The sequence below is a fragment of the Moschus berezovskii genome, chromosome 11, assembly GCF_049115385.1.
Source record: "Moschus berezovskii isolate FMDL1 chromosome 11, NW_MosBer_1.0, whole genome shotgun sequence".
Taxonomy (NCBI): Eukaryota; Metazoa; Chordata; class Mammalia; order Artiodactyla; family Moschidae; genus Moschus; species Moschus berezovskii.
The window spans coordinates 70165213-70183514 of NC_142470.1; the positions used below are offsets into that span (position 1 = coordinate 70165213).

At 46.1% G+C, this 18302-nt stretch overlaps 2 protein-coding genes across 6 annotated transcripts in view; one reads left to right on the top strand and one right to left on the bottom strand.

Annotated features, from left to right (window-relative positions):
* The window catches only part of RTN4 (reticulon 4), a 71706-nt gene extending 67689 nt beyond the window's left edge, over positions 1-4017 (top strand). For all 4 annotated transcript variants that reach the window (XM_055400990.2, XM_088841462.1, XM_088841463.1 and 1 more), the window contains 4 exons: positions 1674-1743; positions 2347-2393; positions 2584-2642; positions 3025-4017. In XM_055400990.2, the coding sequence (XP_055256965.2) occupies positions 1674-1743; positions 2347-2393; positions 2584-2642; positions 3025-3067 (219 nt within the window). In that variant the 3' untranslated portion in view covers positions 3068-4017. The remainder of the gene's footprint in view (positions 1-1673; positions 1744-2346; positions 2394-2583; positions 2643-3024) is intronic.
* A 272-nt stretch (positions 4018-4289) lies between these two features.
* The window catches only part of EML6 (EMAP like 6), a 287760-nt gene continuing 273747 nt past the window's right edge, over positions 4290-18302 (bottom strand). The window contains exons 33-42 of one of the 2 annotated variants that reach the window (XM_088841461.1): positions 16525-16733; positions 15542-15699; positions 14812-14926; positions 13203-13391; positions 11250-11422; positions 10713-10875; positions 9057-9160; positions 8237-8390; positions 7751-7851; positions 4290-6129 (exon numbers count right to left, since the gene is read on the bottom strand). In XM_088841461.1, coding sequence (XP_088697587.1) covers positions 6105-6129; positions 7751-7851; positions 8237-8390; positions 9057-9160; positions 10713-10875; positions 11250-11422; positions 13203-13391; positions 14812-14926; positions 15542-15699; positions 16525-16733 — 1391 coding nt within the window. In that variant the 3' untranslated portion in view covers positions 4290-6104. Of the gene's footprint in view, positions 6130-7750; positions 7852-8236; positions 8433-9056; positions 9161-10712; positions 10876-11249; positions 11423-13202; positions 13392-14811; positions 14927-15541; positions 15700-16524; positions 16734-18302 lie in introns of both variants that reach the window. The other variant, XM_088841460.1, reaches the window with a different exon arrangement.

Here is an 18302-nt window from a genome sequence, read left to right on the forward strand (position 1 = left end):
AGTTACTGCTCAGTACCCAGCTCATGGCAACCCACCTGGCGGGCTACAGTCCATAAGGTTGCAAAGAGTCGGACACGACTGAAGCGACTTAGCACGCACGCACACACCCAGCTCACAGTAGGCATTCAATCAGATTTTGCTGAATGAATGCTACATGGACAAAGATATGCTTTAGATAAGGGTTAGGAAGCTACTGTTCGGTCTGGCTTGTGACCTGTTTTTGTACAGCCTGGTAGCTGATTATACTTTTTACAGTTTTAAAGGATAATATTCAAAGAATATGTGACAGAGATCCTTTGTGGCCCATAAAACCAAAAATGTTTTCTGTCTTTATTAACAGAAAGTTTGCTGATCCCTTCTTTAGATGATGGAGGTGCTCACCCCTCTCTCCTTTTCATTTATACTTTGCTCTTAGAAACCTAAATAATTGGTGGTGGTGGTGGTGGTATCGTGGTGGGATGTTTGCGACCTGCTAAACAGGGCAGAGAGATTGCCAGACATATTGAAGGCTTTTAATACGAAACAGAGAAACTGCTTCTGCTGAATGTTTAATAAAATCCAGATTGGCTTGGTGTTTATAAGTCTTCAAGAACTGCTTGAACATGCCATTGAGTTTTTACTGTATAGTGTCACCCAAGAACTGGAAGAAAACTTTGAAATCCTCTTATTCAACCATTCATGAGTAAACTAAAATATGGTGAGGAAATAAAGGACTTCTCAAAATGAAAGCACTTTATAGAAACAAGGCTTTTCCAAAACTGTGTATTGAATGATTTTTTTTTTAATTGAAGATTTTGAGATGAGGATTACTTAAAATAGGAGGATTTTTAGTCTGTTCACTGAAGTCCCTGGAGGGCACAGTGAAATATGACAGTATAGCCTCGACTGGCAAGTTCCTAAACCTCTGTTTTCCCTTAGTGACTTCCAGTGCTGTGGTAGTGATAGCAGTGCCTACCTCATAAAATTGCTGGGAGGAATAAATGAGTTGTATTTGTAAAGCACTTAAAACTGTGTGTGGTACTAATACATCAACAGTAAGAACTGGGTTAGTGTTTGCTAAATAAAGAAGGCAGTGGCTAAAAGAATAATGTCAATTTTATTATTAGGTTTAAAAGTTTGAGGAGTCCTCATTGGCTGTTAAAACATTTATTACTGGAGAGAAAATCCTTCTGATCTTTAATAAAATGCTAGAGCTGACATTTCGGGTATTTGAGACATAGTCTCCTTGCACCGTTATTGCTAATTCAGATATATGTCTGATTCATTCAGCTCATATAAATCTTGAATCACTTTTTGGTACTTTAAAATCATTTTCAGTAGTTAATTCTCATGATAGCTTTCCAGTCTTCCCATTTTAGAAGTTGAATACTATAGTAGTAGAGCTGGAGGGGTAAAGTAGTGACCTTTGTTATGCTTTCTGATTTTAGAGGAAAAAGAATCAACTATTTGGTAATGTACTCCAGAGAAAAATGATTCATACCTATTAACTGTTTTACTTAGATTCTGAAATTCCTGAATTGAGCCTGGCAGCTTAGTGAAATATCCATGTTGTTTTTACCAGATCTCCAAGGAGTATGCCTATAGTAGTTTGGCATTTACATGGGATGTATTTATTTGAAGGCTTAAAAACTTTACTTGAATTTTGTCTTTAATTGGCTGTTATTCTCTTACAGTTTGCAGTGTTGATGTGGGTATTTACCTATGTTGGTGCCTTGTTCAATGGTCTGACACTGCTAATTTTGGGTAAGTCCACAAAACCAATAGAATGAAAAATTTTTTAAAAAGATGGGGGACTTCCTGGTGGACTAGTGGTTAAGACTCCATATTTCCACTGCAGAGGCCATGGGTTTGATCCCTGGTGTGGAAACCGAGATCCTGTATAATGCACAGCACAGCCCCCCCCACCCCAAATGGTGTGCAATGAACTTCAAGCTGTTTTAGTGGAAAATATTTTTATACTGTAGGAAAAATAGAGGGATATACATTATAGAGGTTGTGATCTTCTTAAATAAATTGCTAATACTTACACTATTTATGGAAATGCCACTTTACTTCCTGAAGACTACTCACAACAGTGATAAACCAGATTAAGTGGCCTTATTTGATATGCAGTCATATGTCTAACTAACTAGGGATGCCTATATATTATAAAGTCTGTAACGTGAAGCCAGGAGTGGCTCCTGGCCTCCCTTGGTTAATTCATTGCCCTGGCCACCAGCAGCTGTGTCCTCCTGTAGTAGGAACATTCCTGGCTATCTTAAGAGTGCTGCCAGTTTGATGACTTTGGTATGATTTAGGGAACAAACACTGCAATCTACTTTAAAGCTTGTGTATTTCCTTTTTCAGCTCTGATTTCACTCTTCAGTGTTCCTGTTATTTATGAACGGCATCAGGTAATTAACTGCAGATTTCAGAATATAAACCTCATTCTCTTATGTGGAACTTAGAAATGTCAGTGCCAGTTTCCAAAACCTTATAAAAAACGAGAAATATGGCAATTTCTTAAGCCTTTAATATGTTGGAACACAGTTCTAAGATTTTATAGCAATGGTAATTTTCTAATAAATTCTTTGTCTCTTTCAGGCGCAAATAGATCATTATCTAGGACTTGCAAATAAGAATGTTAAAGATGCTATGGCTAAGTAAGTATTTAAAATCTGCACTTTTTTTTACACTAAGGCTAGGTGTACTGGACTTTGACAACAGTGCAGTATTTTCATGTTAAGACATAGTAGTCAATTTCAGTCAGACCTAAAGTATGAGTTGCCAAAAGATTTTTTTTCTAACATTTGGATTATTGATTCTTTGTCAGCTTACATGAATCTAAGGCTTTGAGTCTAATTTGTGAGGTCAAGGTGGCAAAATTATAGCTTGTAGTTTGACAGCCTTAGGATTTTATTTCTCGTATAAGCTGAGCAATGTACATGTAAGTCTTGACGGATAGACATTTTAAGAAGCAGAAAACAAAATATTGTAAATTCACAGTATTTACACTGACCTTTCCCCCCTCCTTCTCATTTGTAGAATCCAAGCAAAAATCCCTGGATTGAAGCGTAAAGCTGAATGAGAAAGCCTGAAATAGTTAACAATAGGAGTTTATCTTTAAAGGGGATATTCATTTGATTCCATTGGGGAGGGTCAAGGAAGAACAAAGCCTTGACATTGCAGTGCAGTTTCACAGATCTTTATTTTTAGCAACGCAGTGTCTGAGGAAAAATGACCTGTCTTGACTGCCCTGTGTTCATCATCTTAAGTATTGTAAGCTGCTATGTATGGATTTAAATCGTAATCATATTTGTTTTTCCTGTATGAGGCACTGGTGAATAAAAAAAGATCTGAGAAAGCTGTATATTACACTTTGTTGCAGGTAGTCTTGCTGTATTTGGGGAATTGCAAAGAAAGTGGAGCTGAAAAAAATAACCCTTTTCACAGTTTGTGCACTGTGTATGGTCTGTGTAGATTGATGCAGATTTTCTGAAATGAAATGTTTAGACGAGATCATACCACCAAAGCAGGAGTGAAAAAGCTTGCCTTTTCTGGTATGTTCTAGGTGTATTGTGAAATTTACTGTTGTATTAATTGCCAATATAAGTAAATATAGATTATATATATATCTATATATAGTGTTTCACAAAGCTTAGCCCTTTACCTTCCCAGCTGCCCCACAGTGCTTGATACTTCTGTCATTGGTTTTATGTGTGTAGTTCCAAAGCACATAAGCTAGAAAAAAAACATATTTCTAGGCGCACTACCATCTGTTTTCAACACGAACCGATGCCATGCAAACAGAACTCCTCAACATAAACTTCATTGCACAGACTTACTGTAGTTAATTTTATCACAAACTCTGGACTGAATCTAATGCTTCCAAAAATGTTTGCAAATATCAAACATTGTTATGTAAGAGATTATAAATGACGATTTATACAATTGTGGTTTAAGCTGTACTGAACTAAATCTGTGGAATGCATTGTGAACTGTAAAAGCAAAGTATCAATAAAGCTTATAGACGTAAAAGGTGTTTCGTATTTTGGTTTCATGAACCTGCTGTAGAATGAAAGCATTAGACACAAAGGGTAGGCTTTGCCTCCACCAGTGTGTGCACTGGCTTGCACTTCCAGAAAGGCTTTAAGCTCAGTGTAGCCATGTTTACTCTGGAAACAAAAAGAACGCGTCTACATAATCAAATCTATTTGACACATACCAAAATGTTTTTAAATTATGTACTTTTTATACTTTAATTGAAAATAAATTCATGCACCAATATTTTAACATGGAATACAGTGCAGGATTTATGAACATACATAAAATCATACCATATAAATGTTTACAAATCAGATTTAAGAACTTTTATTGACACACAGACACTATTGCTCTTTAAATATAGTGTGTACATATATCATTGATAAATTTGTTCTTCACATAGTTATTTCAATGCAAGATTCAATCAGTATGAAAGGTCAGTGTACAATATAGGCAAACATGGTTATCACTCAGCATCACCAGTCACATGGATACAGAAAACAGAATTAGGGCTGCATAGGGACTCTAACTGTGGGCCCAACAACCTATCAGTGGATTAATGTAAGGCATTAATAAATTGGCATATAAAAATAGCTTAATGAGTGATCTAATCCATTTAGAATGTTGAAGCACTTCTGTGGTAAATGTTAATCTATTTAATTGAAAATGCTTTGTTTCACCGTTCCTCTAAACTGACAACTGAAAATAGCCAGTAACTCAAGATCCAGAACTTTAGTTCACTGACTAGAAGGTCTAATTAGTATAATGTATGTGCTCAGAGTCCCAGTCTGTCACCAGCCTGCCTTCCAGCGCGTGCCATCATCAGCCCCTCGTTAGTGGTCAGCAAGTGTCAAGTATGATGGGAGGTGGTCCAGGGTGCTTCTGATTTTGTTGGCCAAGTCACATTCTGTCATCCAGCCAACTCTGAGCTAGATTATTTTGTTTTATAATCTTGAGTTATCAAATACTGCTTTGGGCTTAGGAATTTGTTCTGCAGAGATGTTTTGAGTACAGACTTGGCCTGTATCGTTCACCTGCAACACACCACTGGAATCAAGTCCACCCCACTCTGGGAGTGGCCCGCCCAGCGCAGCTTCCGGCCACCTCCTCAGTTACCATTTCAGGTTCAGTAGGATAAATCAGCTCAGCTTCCTGGACCTGCTTGAGCTTTTTTTCCCCCCTCTTCTCTTTTGCAGTAGAGTTTTATTTGAAATGTTCTCGATGTTGGGGTTTGGCACGCAGCATAATGAAACCCACTCCACCCACCCATCTTCCAACACCTGAACTTAAGCTTCTTTGCTGCTCAACTTCAAACAGCCACTGTTCCCCAAGCACGTAACTAATGTCTTTCCTTTGGGAAGCCTTGACCTAAACACATGACATGGGTGACCAGGAATCTGCTAGGATCCTGTAGCCCTCCTCAGTTTTGAAGTTTTAGCACCATATGAGATAATCTGTGGGAGGTGAGATAGCAGCCCACACAACTGGAAGCTTTCAAAGGCACTTAATGGATATAAAACTCTGCAAACGAAACATTAAAAAAATTAAGTTTCTCAACTTGTTTATACATGGCTCATTTGGTTTTGAAAGCTAAATGTGGAGAACAGAGGCTATCAGTATTTCTAGTATTTCAGTGAATCTAACTTAAGCTGTCCTGTTCAACTTCCTTATTTGTAAAAATGAACATTTTTAAAGTATATAGAAACATAATAGCAAAACATCTTTTGTAAAAGTTTTGATGCAAATTAAAAGCTACATATTGGTTAGGTAACTGAGGCTTTAAATTTTGTCAGTGGGCTACATAATCAGATAGGACTTCTTTGTCAGTGTAGTGAGTACGTGTAGTTTTTAGTCTCAGGAAGAGAGGCAAGCAGTCTTAACACGTCAGCACTGACCTTCCCTCTTGACATCCCCGTTTTGGAAGCTCCAGGTGATGGGAGCAGTCACAGTTCACCAGCACTTGGAACTCATGTAGCTCGTTGCGGCGTAGACCTTTCCCAGCAGCTGGCAGCCAGGAGGCACCTCGTCATGGCCTCTGTGGTTGCCAGCCGTGGCGGCAGCAGGAAAGTGGATTCTGGCATTTACAGGCATCGCCACACAAATACACTGAAAAGACAGACCAAACATTTTGCAGGGGCTGGACATCATAACTTTTGTCAAGTGACAAAAGTCATTCTTGCCAAGAGCTCCAGAGTCAAGCTCAGGCTGAACACTTTGATTTCAATTTTAGAAGACAAACCAGGGATCTTGCCACCAATTAAAGGTCTACTGGTTATTTTTTTTTTTAAGGTCTATGTTATTTGTTTGGTCTGGCTCTTTCAGCATGTCCCTTCTGAACGGGAGGACTGCTGGCAGCTTGACTTCACACTTCTCTCTTGTTACCACTGAAGAGGTTTTATCAGCTCCACTCAAGCAGGAGAGCTCTTTCTAGTGTTCAGCACAGGGCCAGGGGTGACAGGAGCCCAAGGCTGCCAGGCTGAGGGGGCCCTGTGTTGGGATGGTGATAGCCAAGCCCTTTCTAGTGACTGACAGCCCCCTCAGATCTCCGGGTTAGCTTCTGTCTCCTGCGGCTGTTTGTTCACCGTCTGGTTGGTGCTGCTTTGGATGGGGGTCCTCCCGCCCCTCCCCACCCCGGAGCTGCTGTCAGCACTCTCTCAACGGCTCTAAGTGCCTGCGGTGGTTGACACGGTGGCCTGAAGATGGATGTTTCCGGGAGGCCAGCAGAAAGCATCCTTTGGGGCCATTTTCTACATAATGCTTTTGGGAGAAAGTGGGTTAAAATTCTCTATATGTACCTTTTCCACAACCTTACTCAGACTACTAAAAATGCATGTGTTTTTTCTTGATGCCCCTGTGAGCCCAGTCCTCAACTGAACAGAAATCTGTATTCATGTTTCTGTAAAACTCTTCATCTACATGAGATGTGGAGAAGCTGAATGACTTTGGATGACCTCGTGCTGGTCCCCCCCACTCCAAATAAGAAAGGCCCTTGGTGGAGGGACATGAGAGAGCTCCTTGGGTAGCATCTCTGGAGTAGGCTGCCAGGGGGTCCTTCCAAAACCCTGGAAGACCAGTCATGCCTCCCAGAGCATGAGGCCTGTTTCTCACTGAGCAGTGATGAAGGTTAGGAGCAGACCCGGTTTAGGAGTCCACACAGCTGGTTGAGGTTCTCCCGCTACTAACTAGCACTGGTCCTAATGGCTTCACTCCTTGTCTGGTCTCACCCATGTAAAATCGGGTAATGAGTTCTGCGTGACTGAGGCCCAGTACTACTATCTGTAAACCTCTCACAGAGTTGTGGATTAATCATCCATGGTAAGAACTCTAGTGATGAACTGGAAGTTCTGAGTTACAAGGCCCGTGGATCAAGGTCACTCTAAGCTCCTGATTATATGCAGTGGGTGCTGCGGGCTGTCCAGCAGCTCCCACTGAAATCGCCATGTGGAGGTTGGGTCTCTCAGCACCTGCCCCTCCAACCAGCAATGCTCAGAGTAGCTCTGACCTGCCCTTGGCTTCTCTCCAATCCCAGGCCAACCTAGTCAGGATAGAGGCCCAACACGGTTAGGGTTTGGGGTCACCGGAGACTAAATGCCTTACACGGGTAAGTCCTCACTGCATCTCTTGGTCACTTCCCATACCGGCCCCTCCTGTGCCCCTGGGAGGAGCTGACGTTGAGGTGGGGATCGGGGTAAAGCCAGGCCTCGGGGCGGATGAATCGGGTTGGTACCTGCAGTCGTCTCCTCCAGTGCTGACTACATACTTGTCATCATGAGAGAAACGGATGTTCGTCACATGAGCTGAGTGACCGAAGTAACGCTTATGTTTGGCCTGTGAGCAAAAGGGAATGGAGGTGACTAACAGCCTGTCCTTCAGCAGCCCTGGACCGCTCCCAGGACTCCGCTCCGCCTCCCCAGGCTTCCCTTCACCCACGGGGCGCCTGTTAGGTCTGGACGTCTCTGGGAGCCAACCCTTCACTGGCTTCCCGCCTCTTGCCCTGCTCGGTACCCTCACCCCCATCCTCCTGGCTTCCAAGACTTCCCCTTGTGTAGGAGAGGAAAAGGTTAGGGGTGGCCAAGTCTCCCCAGGGCTGTGACAAGATTCCCCTTGTGCTAGATTGTAGATAGTCGTGTCCATGTGGCCACAATCTCTGGGAGAATGCCTAAAGTCAGAAAGCCTAGAGGCTGTGCAGGGAGTTACTCTAAGGGAAACTCACAAATTTCTCTGTGCACGGAAAATCAAAGAGCTTCACCAGCCCAAAGTCGTCTCCCGTGACGATGTTCAGCCCTGCGTGGGTCACACAGGCACAGTTGACGTCAGCCTTGTCTGCATTTCGCGGCCAGATGCCAATGACTTCATCTCCCAGAATGCTGTTCCAACAGGAAGAGGTGTGAGGTGTGTGACAAGGCTTCCTGCAGTCAGGCATCCTCTCCCGGGGAGGAGAGGAAGAGTCAGTGCGGTCACGTGGCTCCTCTGTCCCCTCCCCCTCTGTGCACTTGCCCCAGCTCCTGCTGTTCTCTGCCTCGGACTCCTTTCACCCCAAAAGACAAGTTCCCTCCATCTTTGGTTCTCTCCCTCTTCCCCTTAATGCTTCTGAGTATGTGTGGGTTTGGTTGAAGAGTAGGGGCTCCTTTAAGCTCCCAGGCTAGTGGTCTCCTCTCTTCTGACCTGGCAGGGCCCTGCTGCTTACCCTGCTACCTGGTGACCAGCCCTCCCTCCCCGTCCCAGGGGTTGGAGGAGGCCTCACTGTACTGAAGGGGGCTTGGCCAAGCGCTGGGAGATGGTTTCCCTTTGAACTTGTTGGGTGGAGCTGGGGATGGGTGGGACAGATTACACAGCAAGACGGACTTTGCATTTCAAAAGCCCAGGTCAGATCAAAGCCTGTGGCCCCCCTACCTGGGAGCAAGAAGCTTCCTTCCCCAACCACCCAAGGGAAAGAGCTCTGTTTCTGAGCTGCTTCAGATCCCAGCCCCACAGAAACTTGAGGCTGAGGCCGGGACAAGAGTAGTCTCATTTGGGACCTTTCCTGCAGTCACCTTGTCCAGGAGGCCCAGGTGATCTTCTCAATGACCACAGCTTCGGTGACCTGCTTCCCCAGGGGGACTTCATGTACCTGGCGCTTGTAGGCTCCTGTGGACACCTGCAGGCGGGAGGCAGCCACGCCCATCAATGTTCTTTTCTGCCTAAAGGATTCCCCTTCCTATGTGCTGCTTCCCAACCTCCGCATCCCCAGACCTTTCCACCAAACCCAAGTTCAGCTCCAGCCTGCAAAGCCTGTGGTCAGCCTGCAGCCAAGTCTACACAAGCAGGGCATTTCCCATCCATTTTCTTGCTAAAGTTCTAAGGCAGTGGCTCGCCAACTGTGGTTCTCCACCAGCAGAAGCAGCATCTCGAAATCTGTTAGAAATGCGCGCTCTTGGACCCCCACCCCTGACCCCCCATCAGATCCCCTAAAGAGGGTGGGGCCCAGCGGTCATTTTAATAAAGCCTCCAGGGGATGCTGGTACTTGTTCAGACTTGGGGATCCCTGTTCTCAGGGAAGCAAGCTCCTTCAGTAAAGAACTGAAGCAAGGTTTCTCATGGACAACAGCCAAAGTAGATGATCTCTGAAGTATCCAGGACCTGATCCTGGCTTCACTGGGAACCTTCTAGAGGAAACCAATTGTTTTCCAGCACGTGACTACTGCCTCCATCTCTAGCTCCCTTTCCCCCTGTGGTGCCGGCCCAGCCACCGCGATTTCCCTGCTATTCAGGAACGAGCTGCAATCTTTCCCACATTTGATTTTTCACACAGAATGCCTGGAACCACGTTCCACTGTCTTGGTTGGCTGACCCCTGCACACCCTGCAGACCTCAGTGTGAACAGCACCTCAGGGAGGGGAAGTCAATCTAAACTCAGTGTCTGTTAAATGCCCCCACAGGGCACTGTGCTTTTCCTTCTCAGCACATAATCAAAATTTGTAATTATGGGTACACTGTGTGATGAGTTTAAGGCTCCTCTTGTCCACAACAAGGCAAACTCCCAGAGAGCAGGGATCAGGCCTATTTCCTCCACCCAGAAGTCTAATGCAGCGCCTGATTCAGTTCCACTTGACGAATGTGTCCTCTTTTCCTTTCAAAATGACTACCTGACTCCTGGCCAGCTCACAAATGCATAATATTTCTTCAAAGTGCTGGAGACATCACTGTTCTATTCTCAGTGCCATGAGTAGAACCCCTCTTGATCCCTCCCTGTGGGAAAGTCCCCCCAGGGCCTTCACTCCAGGGTCATAGTCTGGAGTCTGGGTTCCAAGGGTGGAGGGGCCACACTACCCATGGGATTTGGAATTGAGATGAAGACGTGTAAGAGGCAACACAGGTTTCAGTGCAGCCCTGAGAACTAGGAAATAGGAAGCTTTGAAGGGGCGGTGGTGAGAAGAAGCTCAAAATGATTAGGGCTTGTTTCCTGCTTTCCTACTAAAGAATAACTACTATTTTTAATTCTATTTGACTTTCTTAAATTCTCAAGCCTTTGTTTGTTCAGGTATCAAACAGGAAAAGCAATGTCCTTAAGGGGTTCCTGTGAACACACTGTCTGGCAAACAGTCAGCTCCGGTTTCACCTAAGCTCTCATCAATGGTTACCCCGCTTATACTATATATACTTTATAGTGTATCAATGGTTACACTATTATCAGTAAAGCTGAAGCATACCTGGATGTACTTGCCATCTGCAGAAAAATCCATCTGAATGACGAAGCTGGGGATATCTTTGCAGTAGCCGATGCGGTTCAAACTTGTGCCCTGAGTGAGGTCATAGAAGTCAACTGTGTGTTCAGAAGAACCAACGGCTAAGAATCTGCTGTCTGGGCTGATTCTAGAAAAAGCAATTCAAGAGCATGGTCTGTGAGGAGGGCTGTCTGGGGCCGGTCAGGCATGAGGTCTGCTCTGGGACGGACTTCCCAAGCTCAAGGTCAGATTAGGTAGCTTCTCCAACAGTCTAAGGAATTTGACCACTTCTCTGGATCGAACCCCCCAGGAAAAAAGAAAATGGGAGTGTGCAGCCTTTTGTAGAAGGCTCTTCACAAGAAGTTGTTAAAACACTCATGGGAATCAGCAAAGATGCGTCTGAGAACTAACGTGAGAGGGTCTCCTACCAGAGCTGGCTCATTGAAAGGGACCCTCTCATACGTGAGTTCTTCATCCCAGCCTCCTGGTTTCTCCTCCCTGCCCAGACCACTTGCTATGTACCTGATATCTTGGATAGCAGATTTCCGGTCTCTTTTCTTCCCCCAAACTTTCAGGCTGTTCACCAACAAGACAACAAACTCTCCATTCTTCATGCCAATGGCCACCATCTCCCCGTCCGGGCTGTAGGCTGCACACCGGGCCGCATGGCCCAGGCTCACCTTGTTTAGCAGCTTCTACATGGACACAACGTAATACCCTGAGCTCTTGGCCACCTCAGCTAGTCTCCAGGGGAAATCCTGCACCCAGGTCACCTCGAGGGAGGCTCCAGACCTCTTGTTTCTTATAGTAAGAGTCCCTGAGGGGCCAAGGAGGGCAGTGTGTTTTGACTGAGCAGCTGAGGAGACAATGTGGTTTAAGCAGAGGCTAGTGAACTTTCTCCATGAATCGTTTGATGGTAAACAGTAAATATTTTTGGCTCTGCCAGTGAAGCACGAAAGCAGCCATGGGCGCTGATATAAACAATGAAGCGCAGCTAACTGCAGAGACAGGCAGCAGGCAGACTTCACCCTTGGGCTGCAGCTTGCTGACCCCTTGTTCAGGGGAAAGAGTTTGAGCTTCAGCATGTGTTAGTTCAGACCCCAGATCCTGGCTCTGTCCCTAGCTGGGTGTGTTTGGGTAAGTTGCTCCTCTCTTTTCCCATGTGTGTGTGTGTGTGCATGCTCAGTCGTGTCTGACTCTTTGTGATCCATGGACTGTAGCCTGCCAGGCTCTTCTGTCCATGGAATTCTCCAGGCAAGAATACTGGAGAGAGTTGCCATTTCCTCCTCCAAGGGATATTCCCAACCCAGGGATTGAACCTGCATCTCCTGTGTCTCCTGCATTGGCAGGCAGGTTCTTTACCTGCTGAGCCATCGGGGGAGCCCCATGTGTAAAGAAGTAACATTACAAAGTTGTTGTAAGCATTAGTGATGACATTTATGAAACATCTGGTATGTAGTGGGTGTAAATAAACATAATCAATAATTACAAACTAACTTGAGTATGGGGCTTCCCTAACAGCTCAGTTGGTAAAGAATCCACCTGCAGTGCAGGAGACCCCAGTTTGATTCCTGGGTCGGGAAGATCCCCTGGAGAAGGGATAGGCTACCCATTCCAATATTCTTGGGCTTCCCTTGTGGCTCAGCTGGTAAAGAATCTGCCTGCAGTGCGGGAAACCTGGGTTCAACTCCTGGGTTGGCAAAATCCCCTGGAGAAGGAAAACACTACCCACTCCAGTATTCTGGCCTGGAAAATTCCATGGGCTCTAAAGTCCATGGGGTCACAAAGAGTCGGATAGAACTGAGCGACTTGCACTTTCTTTTCACTTTCAACTTGAGTATGACAACCACACTTAGCTTAGGCTTCTCAAAGTCTGTTCCATGATCCTGACACTGAAAATATGACTGAAATATTTATAAGCCATTTTGTAATGAAACCAAGTATTTTAATTATTAGAACATAAGTACATTTTTACTATCAGCTAAGGCTTGGTAAACATCAATCTTTCTTCCCCTACTCCTGAATATTTTCTGCTATTTTACATTTTTACTCCAGATGGATCTGTTTTTGAAATTTTTTGTATTTTTAAATTTTTTTCCAAACTCTAAGAGTAACTTTGTTGGAATCTTGATTGAAATGTTCCACTTGGGAACATCTGACATTTTAAATCTGGGGAAGACATGATTTATCTCTTTGTTTTTTAGTTTCACGGGTTCTTTTGTGACAAGAGAATAAAGCATTCTCAGTGAGATTATTCCTGTACTATAAATATTCATAGAAGCATATAGCTAATAGATATATACAGAATGGGTGAGTGTGAACAGGACTTCTTTTTACTATGAGTCGAACTTAGTTGCTGCGCTGTGGCTGAGCTCCTGTCCAACCCCATTCCCCATCTCTGACTGGCCTGGCCCTAGCTGGACTTCCCCTCACCCTGCTTGGGGCCTCCGAGCCCAGGCAATGTCTGCCCCTCACCTTGTCAGCGAGGTCCCAGATGCGGGCTGTGCCGTCATTGCTGGCAGAGATGAAGATGTCCTTGGAGGGATGTGTGGCCAGGCCCCAGATCTCCCCTTCCATGTGTCCATCAATCAAGATGTTGGAAGCAGCATTTTTTTCACCAACTTCAATGATTTCTCCATCCTTGGTTCCCACTAAAATTTTTCCCTATTGTAATCAAAACACTATTAGAAGAAAAACATTGTAATATCCCAATCATATGAAATTCCTAGATGAGTCAAAGGCATGGAGACAGGAGGTCGAATGATGGTTGCCAGGGGCGGGGTAGGGCAGTTATTATTTCATAGGTGCTGAGCTTCTGTTGTATTGGATGAGAAATGTCCCAAGGAGGGATGGTGCTGCTGGTTGCATAATAATGTGAATTTATCTGATACCAATGAACTGTATGCTTCAAAATGGCTAAATGGTAAATTTTATGTTGTCTAGATTTTGTCACAATATAAAATAATTATAATAAAAAAACACTATCAGAGCAACTTGGAAAAGTGCATTCGCTGGCATGGTACTAAAACAGCAAGAGCCAGGATGTGCTTTGTTTTTAACAACAAATTCCCCATCCTTAAGTGACAGCCCCCTCACTAGGCCTTTTCTCCTTCCAGTCCCTTGGGAAGAAGTCCCCCAAAGCCCCCCATCCTCCCCTCATCCTCTGCTGGAATGTTCCAGTGACTTTGAGCTCACTGCAGGGCAGGGCAGCCAATTTCTGCTCTAGCACAGCCCAAACTCTTTCTCAGTTCTTCCATAAACTGAACAAAATCCATCTCCTGATGACTTCCAGGTTCTAGACCTCATTCTGCCTTCATCTCCTATAAGTCTAATTACCCTTCCCTTCCGGATGACTATCGTGTACCTATTTAAAACCAAAATTCCCAGTTTACAATTATGTGGACTCAGGTTTGCCTTTTTAATGGAGAGCGTCTAGAAAGCAAATTTGTAGACTGATACTAATTCCAACATATAAATACAAGGTGTTAGAGGTCAGGAGATTTCAAGTGCTTTAGAATCTCCTGGGGAATTAAAAAAAAAAAAAAGAAGAAGAAGAAGAAAAGGGAAAAACAGCACACATATCAAAGCCAAGGCCCTACCCCTGAGATTCTGACTTGGCACACTGGGCAAGAGCCTGGATATCCATATTTGAAAAACAAAAGCCAAACTCTACAGCTGTGTGTAGTATTTAGCGAAGCATCTGACCAAATGCCTTAGTGTGGTGGTCCTTAGCTTTCCCCATCCTGGCTGTGCACCCCTGGGCTTGGGCAAACTACCTAATATCCCTGTGTCTATAACAACAGGAGCTGACATCTACTGACTGTGACCATGTGTCAGGCATAATGAAAGGTCCTGGGCACTGATGATCCGTGCAATCCTCAGAACTGCCATAAGCTGGACACAGAAAGGATAAGTAACAGAGCAAAGGTCACACAGCCACTTCTCCTGGGTGAGCCACACTTTGCATCCAGGTCTGCCTCCCTCCGCAGTCTAAGTCACACCCGGAAGCCTTGTTCTCAGGACTCGACCACCCCCCAGTACTGGGCAAATGTATGGCCGGGGAAAGGCTGGCCCGCCCACTCACTTTGCCACGGCACACGGAGCGCACACACTCCACCAGCTGCCCCGTCTCCAGCTGGAAGGCCCGGCAGCGCTTCATCTCCTGGTCCCACAGTTTCACAGCACCTCCTTCTTTGGTCCTAAGAAAGATCAAGAACTTGGCAGGTCAGCCCTTGTCCGAAGACCACCCAGGACCCTCCACTCCTTTCTCCCCCCGCCATCTCCTTAAGGTCCCAGTCCCACATCCTGGGGCCCAGCAGGACAATGCCTTGGGGTGGCTCCTTTCATAGGCCCTGCTGATGAGCCACCAGAACCCCTTGAACTTGCAGATTTCCTAGACTGCCTTCATACCACCATAAGAGGAAAGAGAATCCCAATCTAAAAACTCAAACTGTGCTTTCATTAGATTGGACAATGAAGAGGAGTACTTGGCCCTCACAGGGTCGCGGTCCCCACTGGACATCTCTCCCCTCGTCTCACCCTCCCGCCCCCTCCGGAAGAGCTACCGGCAGTAACACTTGATGGACAGCAGAGTCACCGGGGCTATTCAAAAGCATCTGTCCAGTTGTTAAACTATAGGACTCTGCCTCTCTGAGCCTTACTTCTGAAGGTTCTGACCCAGGGCCCTCTTGGAGAGATGGCAGACTCAACAAGAGAGTGAAAATCTGCATTTTCTCCAAGTTGGAGATGCTTCTGTCCATTTCTCCCAAGACAATCACAAAAGACCAGCTGTTCCCAGAGGAGCTCCAGCTTACGGCCGCTCTTTCCCGCCAGTCACGATGAGCCCATCCCGAAGGGTCGTGTACATGGTGAAGACAGGGCCTGTGTGAGCCTTGGCCACCAGCCGGACGAGGAAGTGGTCCTTCCACACATAGATGTCACCATTGATGGCACCCGTGAACGTGAGGTTGTTCTGTCAACAGAGGGACACCCTCTACACCAGGACACTGGCTGTGGTTCTCAAGAGGGCCCCCTCCCAGCCACCTGCTCCAGTGCCACGAAACAGGAGCCAGAGAAATGCATACACAGCTTAGATCAACCTTCTGTATCAGGAGAAGGAAAGAGAATTCTACAAAGAGAACACGGTAAGGAAATCACCCAGCTCTGCAATTCACTCTGCTGAGTTGGCTCTGAGTACGGTTGATTCCCCATTGAGCACAGCTCTGCTTTTAAATGCACTTCCACTCTGGGAGCAGCCCCCAGTGACTGCAGGGCCGGGCGGGACCCCAGCCTGCCAGCAGACTCTCTTGGGCTCATCTACCTGGCCAGGTAAACCCACACTGGGAGGACCAAGAGTTGGCTGTGTTCCAGAACGTCCCTGGGCAGCTCCTGTTGCCCAAGGGCCACCCACAGCCTGTGCAACGGGGTCATTTAGGGGACTTGTGGCACAAGAGGGCAGGGGCCAGGGATGCTGTCTGGTGATGGGAATGTCCCTCAGCCTCTGCATCTATCGAGCTCAACATGACAGGCTTGCAAGTCAGTGTGTCTCTGGAATAATGAACCTCCAGCCCTGGGTGGGGGTTCTGCTTTTTTCTAATTAACATTTTGAGGGGAATGATATAGTCAACTCATTCATCTGTGCTAAGGAAACAAAACAGTGCTTGCAAATAGTCCAATGAAGGAGATCCTGTGGAAATGACTTTCCTGTTGTTCACTGCTTTTAGCATATACCCGCCCACTCCATGCCCATGCCCAGGGGTCCAGGCTTCCCTCTCAGGAAGCTTCCGCTGGAACTCACAGCACCAAAGGCCACGGACAGCATCGTCTGCATCTTGGCGGCCTCCATAGACCCGATGACCCCTTTCTTGTAAAGCAGGGCGCTGCCTGCCAGGGTCCAGAACTTCATGTGTTTGACCCCAACTGATACAAACTGCGTGTCTGAATCAGGGCGAAATTCCACCACAAATATGCGCTCCAGGTGGCCCCCTCGGCTGGCAACTTTGGCACCTGCAAGGGTGAGAGAGTCGGGTGAGGCTGGGCTATGCTCAGCTCAGAAGCCTTGGTGGCTGGTGTCAGCTGTTAGATCCTATCACTGGCTCAGAACCCTTCTATACAGATCAAGCACTGCTCCCAACGGGAGAAAACTACCATTGAGAAGTTGTCTCTTTATCCTGGGAACTTGTTTAAAAGTCCTGGCTCTACCAGTCCACCCGTGGAGGACAGAAGGGGCCCTAGGAGACCACGAGGCAGGGTAAGAACGACACTGTGGCAGGGCCAGAGCAGGTACTGCCCAGAGGGACAGGCAGGATGTTGGGAGAGTGAGCCTGAGCTGGAAAGGATGATACTGTGTGCAGGGTTGACATGACCTTCTTCTAATGAACGAGGAACAGACGTGTTCTTGGCTACCGCAGAGAATACAGTTAGTACCATAGCAGAAAGGCTTTGTGAAGCCAGTTACACCCTCACCTAAGAAAGGGCTTTCAACAGTAGGTGGGCTGTCTGAGGAAGTGATGCTGGCTGTACATGTGACAGCATTTGAGCAGAAAATGGAAAGAAGCCTGAGAGGAATGCGTTGGAGCGATATGGCCATGGGATGGATCCTGACCGGGCAGGAAGGCTTCTTTAAGTCCTTTCAGCTCTAAGACACTATAAGTCTATCAATGAAGATGCTACGTTTCTCCTCTGGGGCCGAGTCTACTTAATCAGCTGACCATGTGGCATCATGAGCAATGACCTGCATCCCAAGGATACAGACTATGGTGCCATTTGGACACAGACACTGATGAACAAGAACATGAAAAATGAGGGAACACGACGAGTCTCATCATAAATACCTGCAGATCCCCGGCCTCTTTTCTTCAGAAGGAGGCTCAGGAGGGACTGGAATTTCCCTCCCACTGGGCTCATTTACTGTCCCCTCTCACGGCCCTGCCATGGGAAGATGCTGAGATCATGGGACTCTTGAAGTCCTGGATGGAGAAGTGCCACCTCTGTGCGTGCCTGGCTGAGCATGCCCCAGATACAGGCGGCCGGGCTGGAGATGGACCTCATTAATGTCTTAACTAATTGGATCTGCTTTTGCCAACTGAGAGAATATACCCAAAAGATTGCCTAATTTTGATTCAAGGAAGACTATAAATTTAGTAGCAGTCTGTGTGTGCACATGTATTGGGGGAGGACAAGAAAGAAATCTTGTTCCATTAAATATAAACCTCAATTATGAGGTGAATCCCCATTGCAAAAATGTTTTTTTAAAAAAAAGTGTTTCTGAGACAACGGTGATAAAACCCCATCCCATTTCCTATAATAAGACAATGAGGGTGCCAAAGCCACAGCAGGATCCAAGGGTCACCAGATGGACTGGGAAGCTTGTATAGGAAGGTGGTTAGGACAGAAATAGTGGAGGGTGCTGCCTGAGGAGGAAGGCAGTCAGCCCTGGGCCACTTTCCCAAAGACCCATCACTGCCCAGCCCAGGACTCTGGGGGCCACAGGATACAGCAGCAGCTGACCAGCAGCTTCTCCAGGACTCCACAGGCTGGTGAGGAGCAGTGCTGACGGCGGGCTGTGGAGTGAGG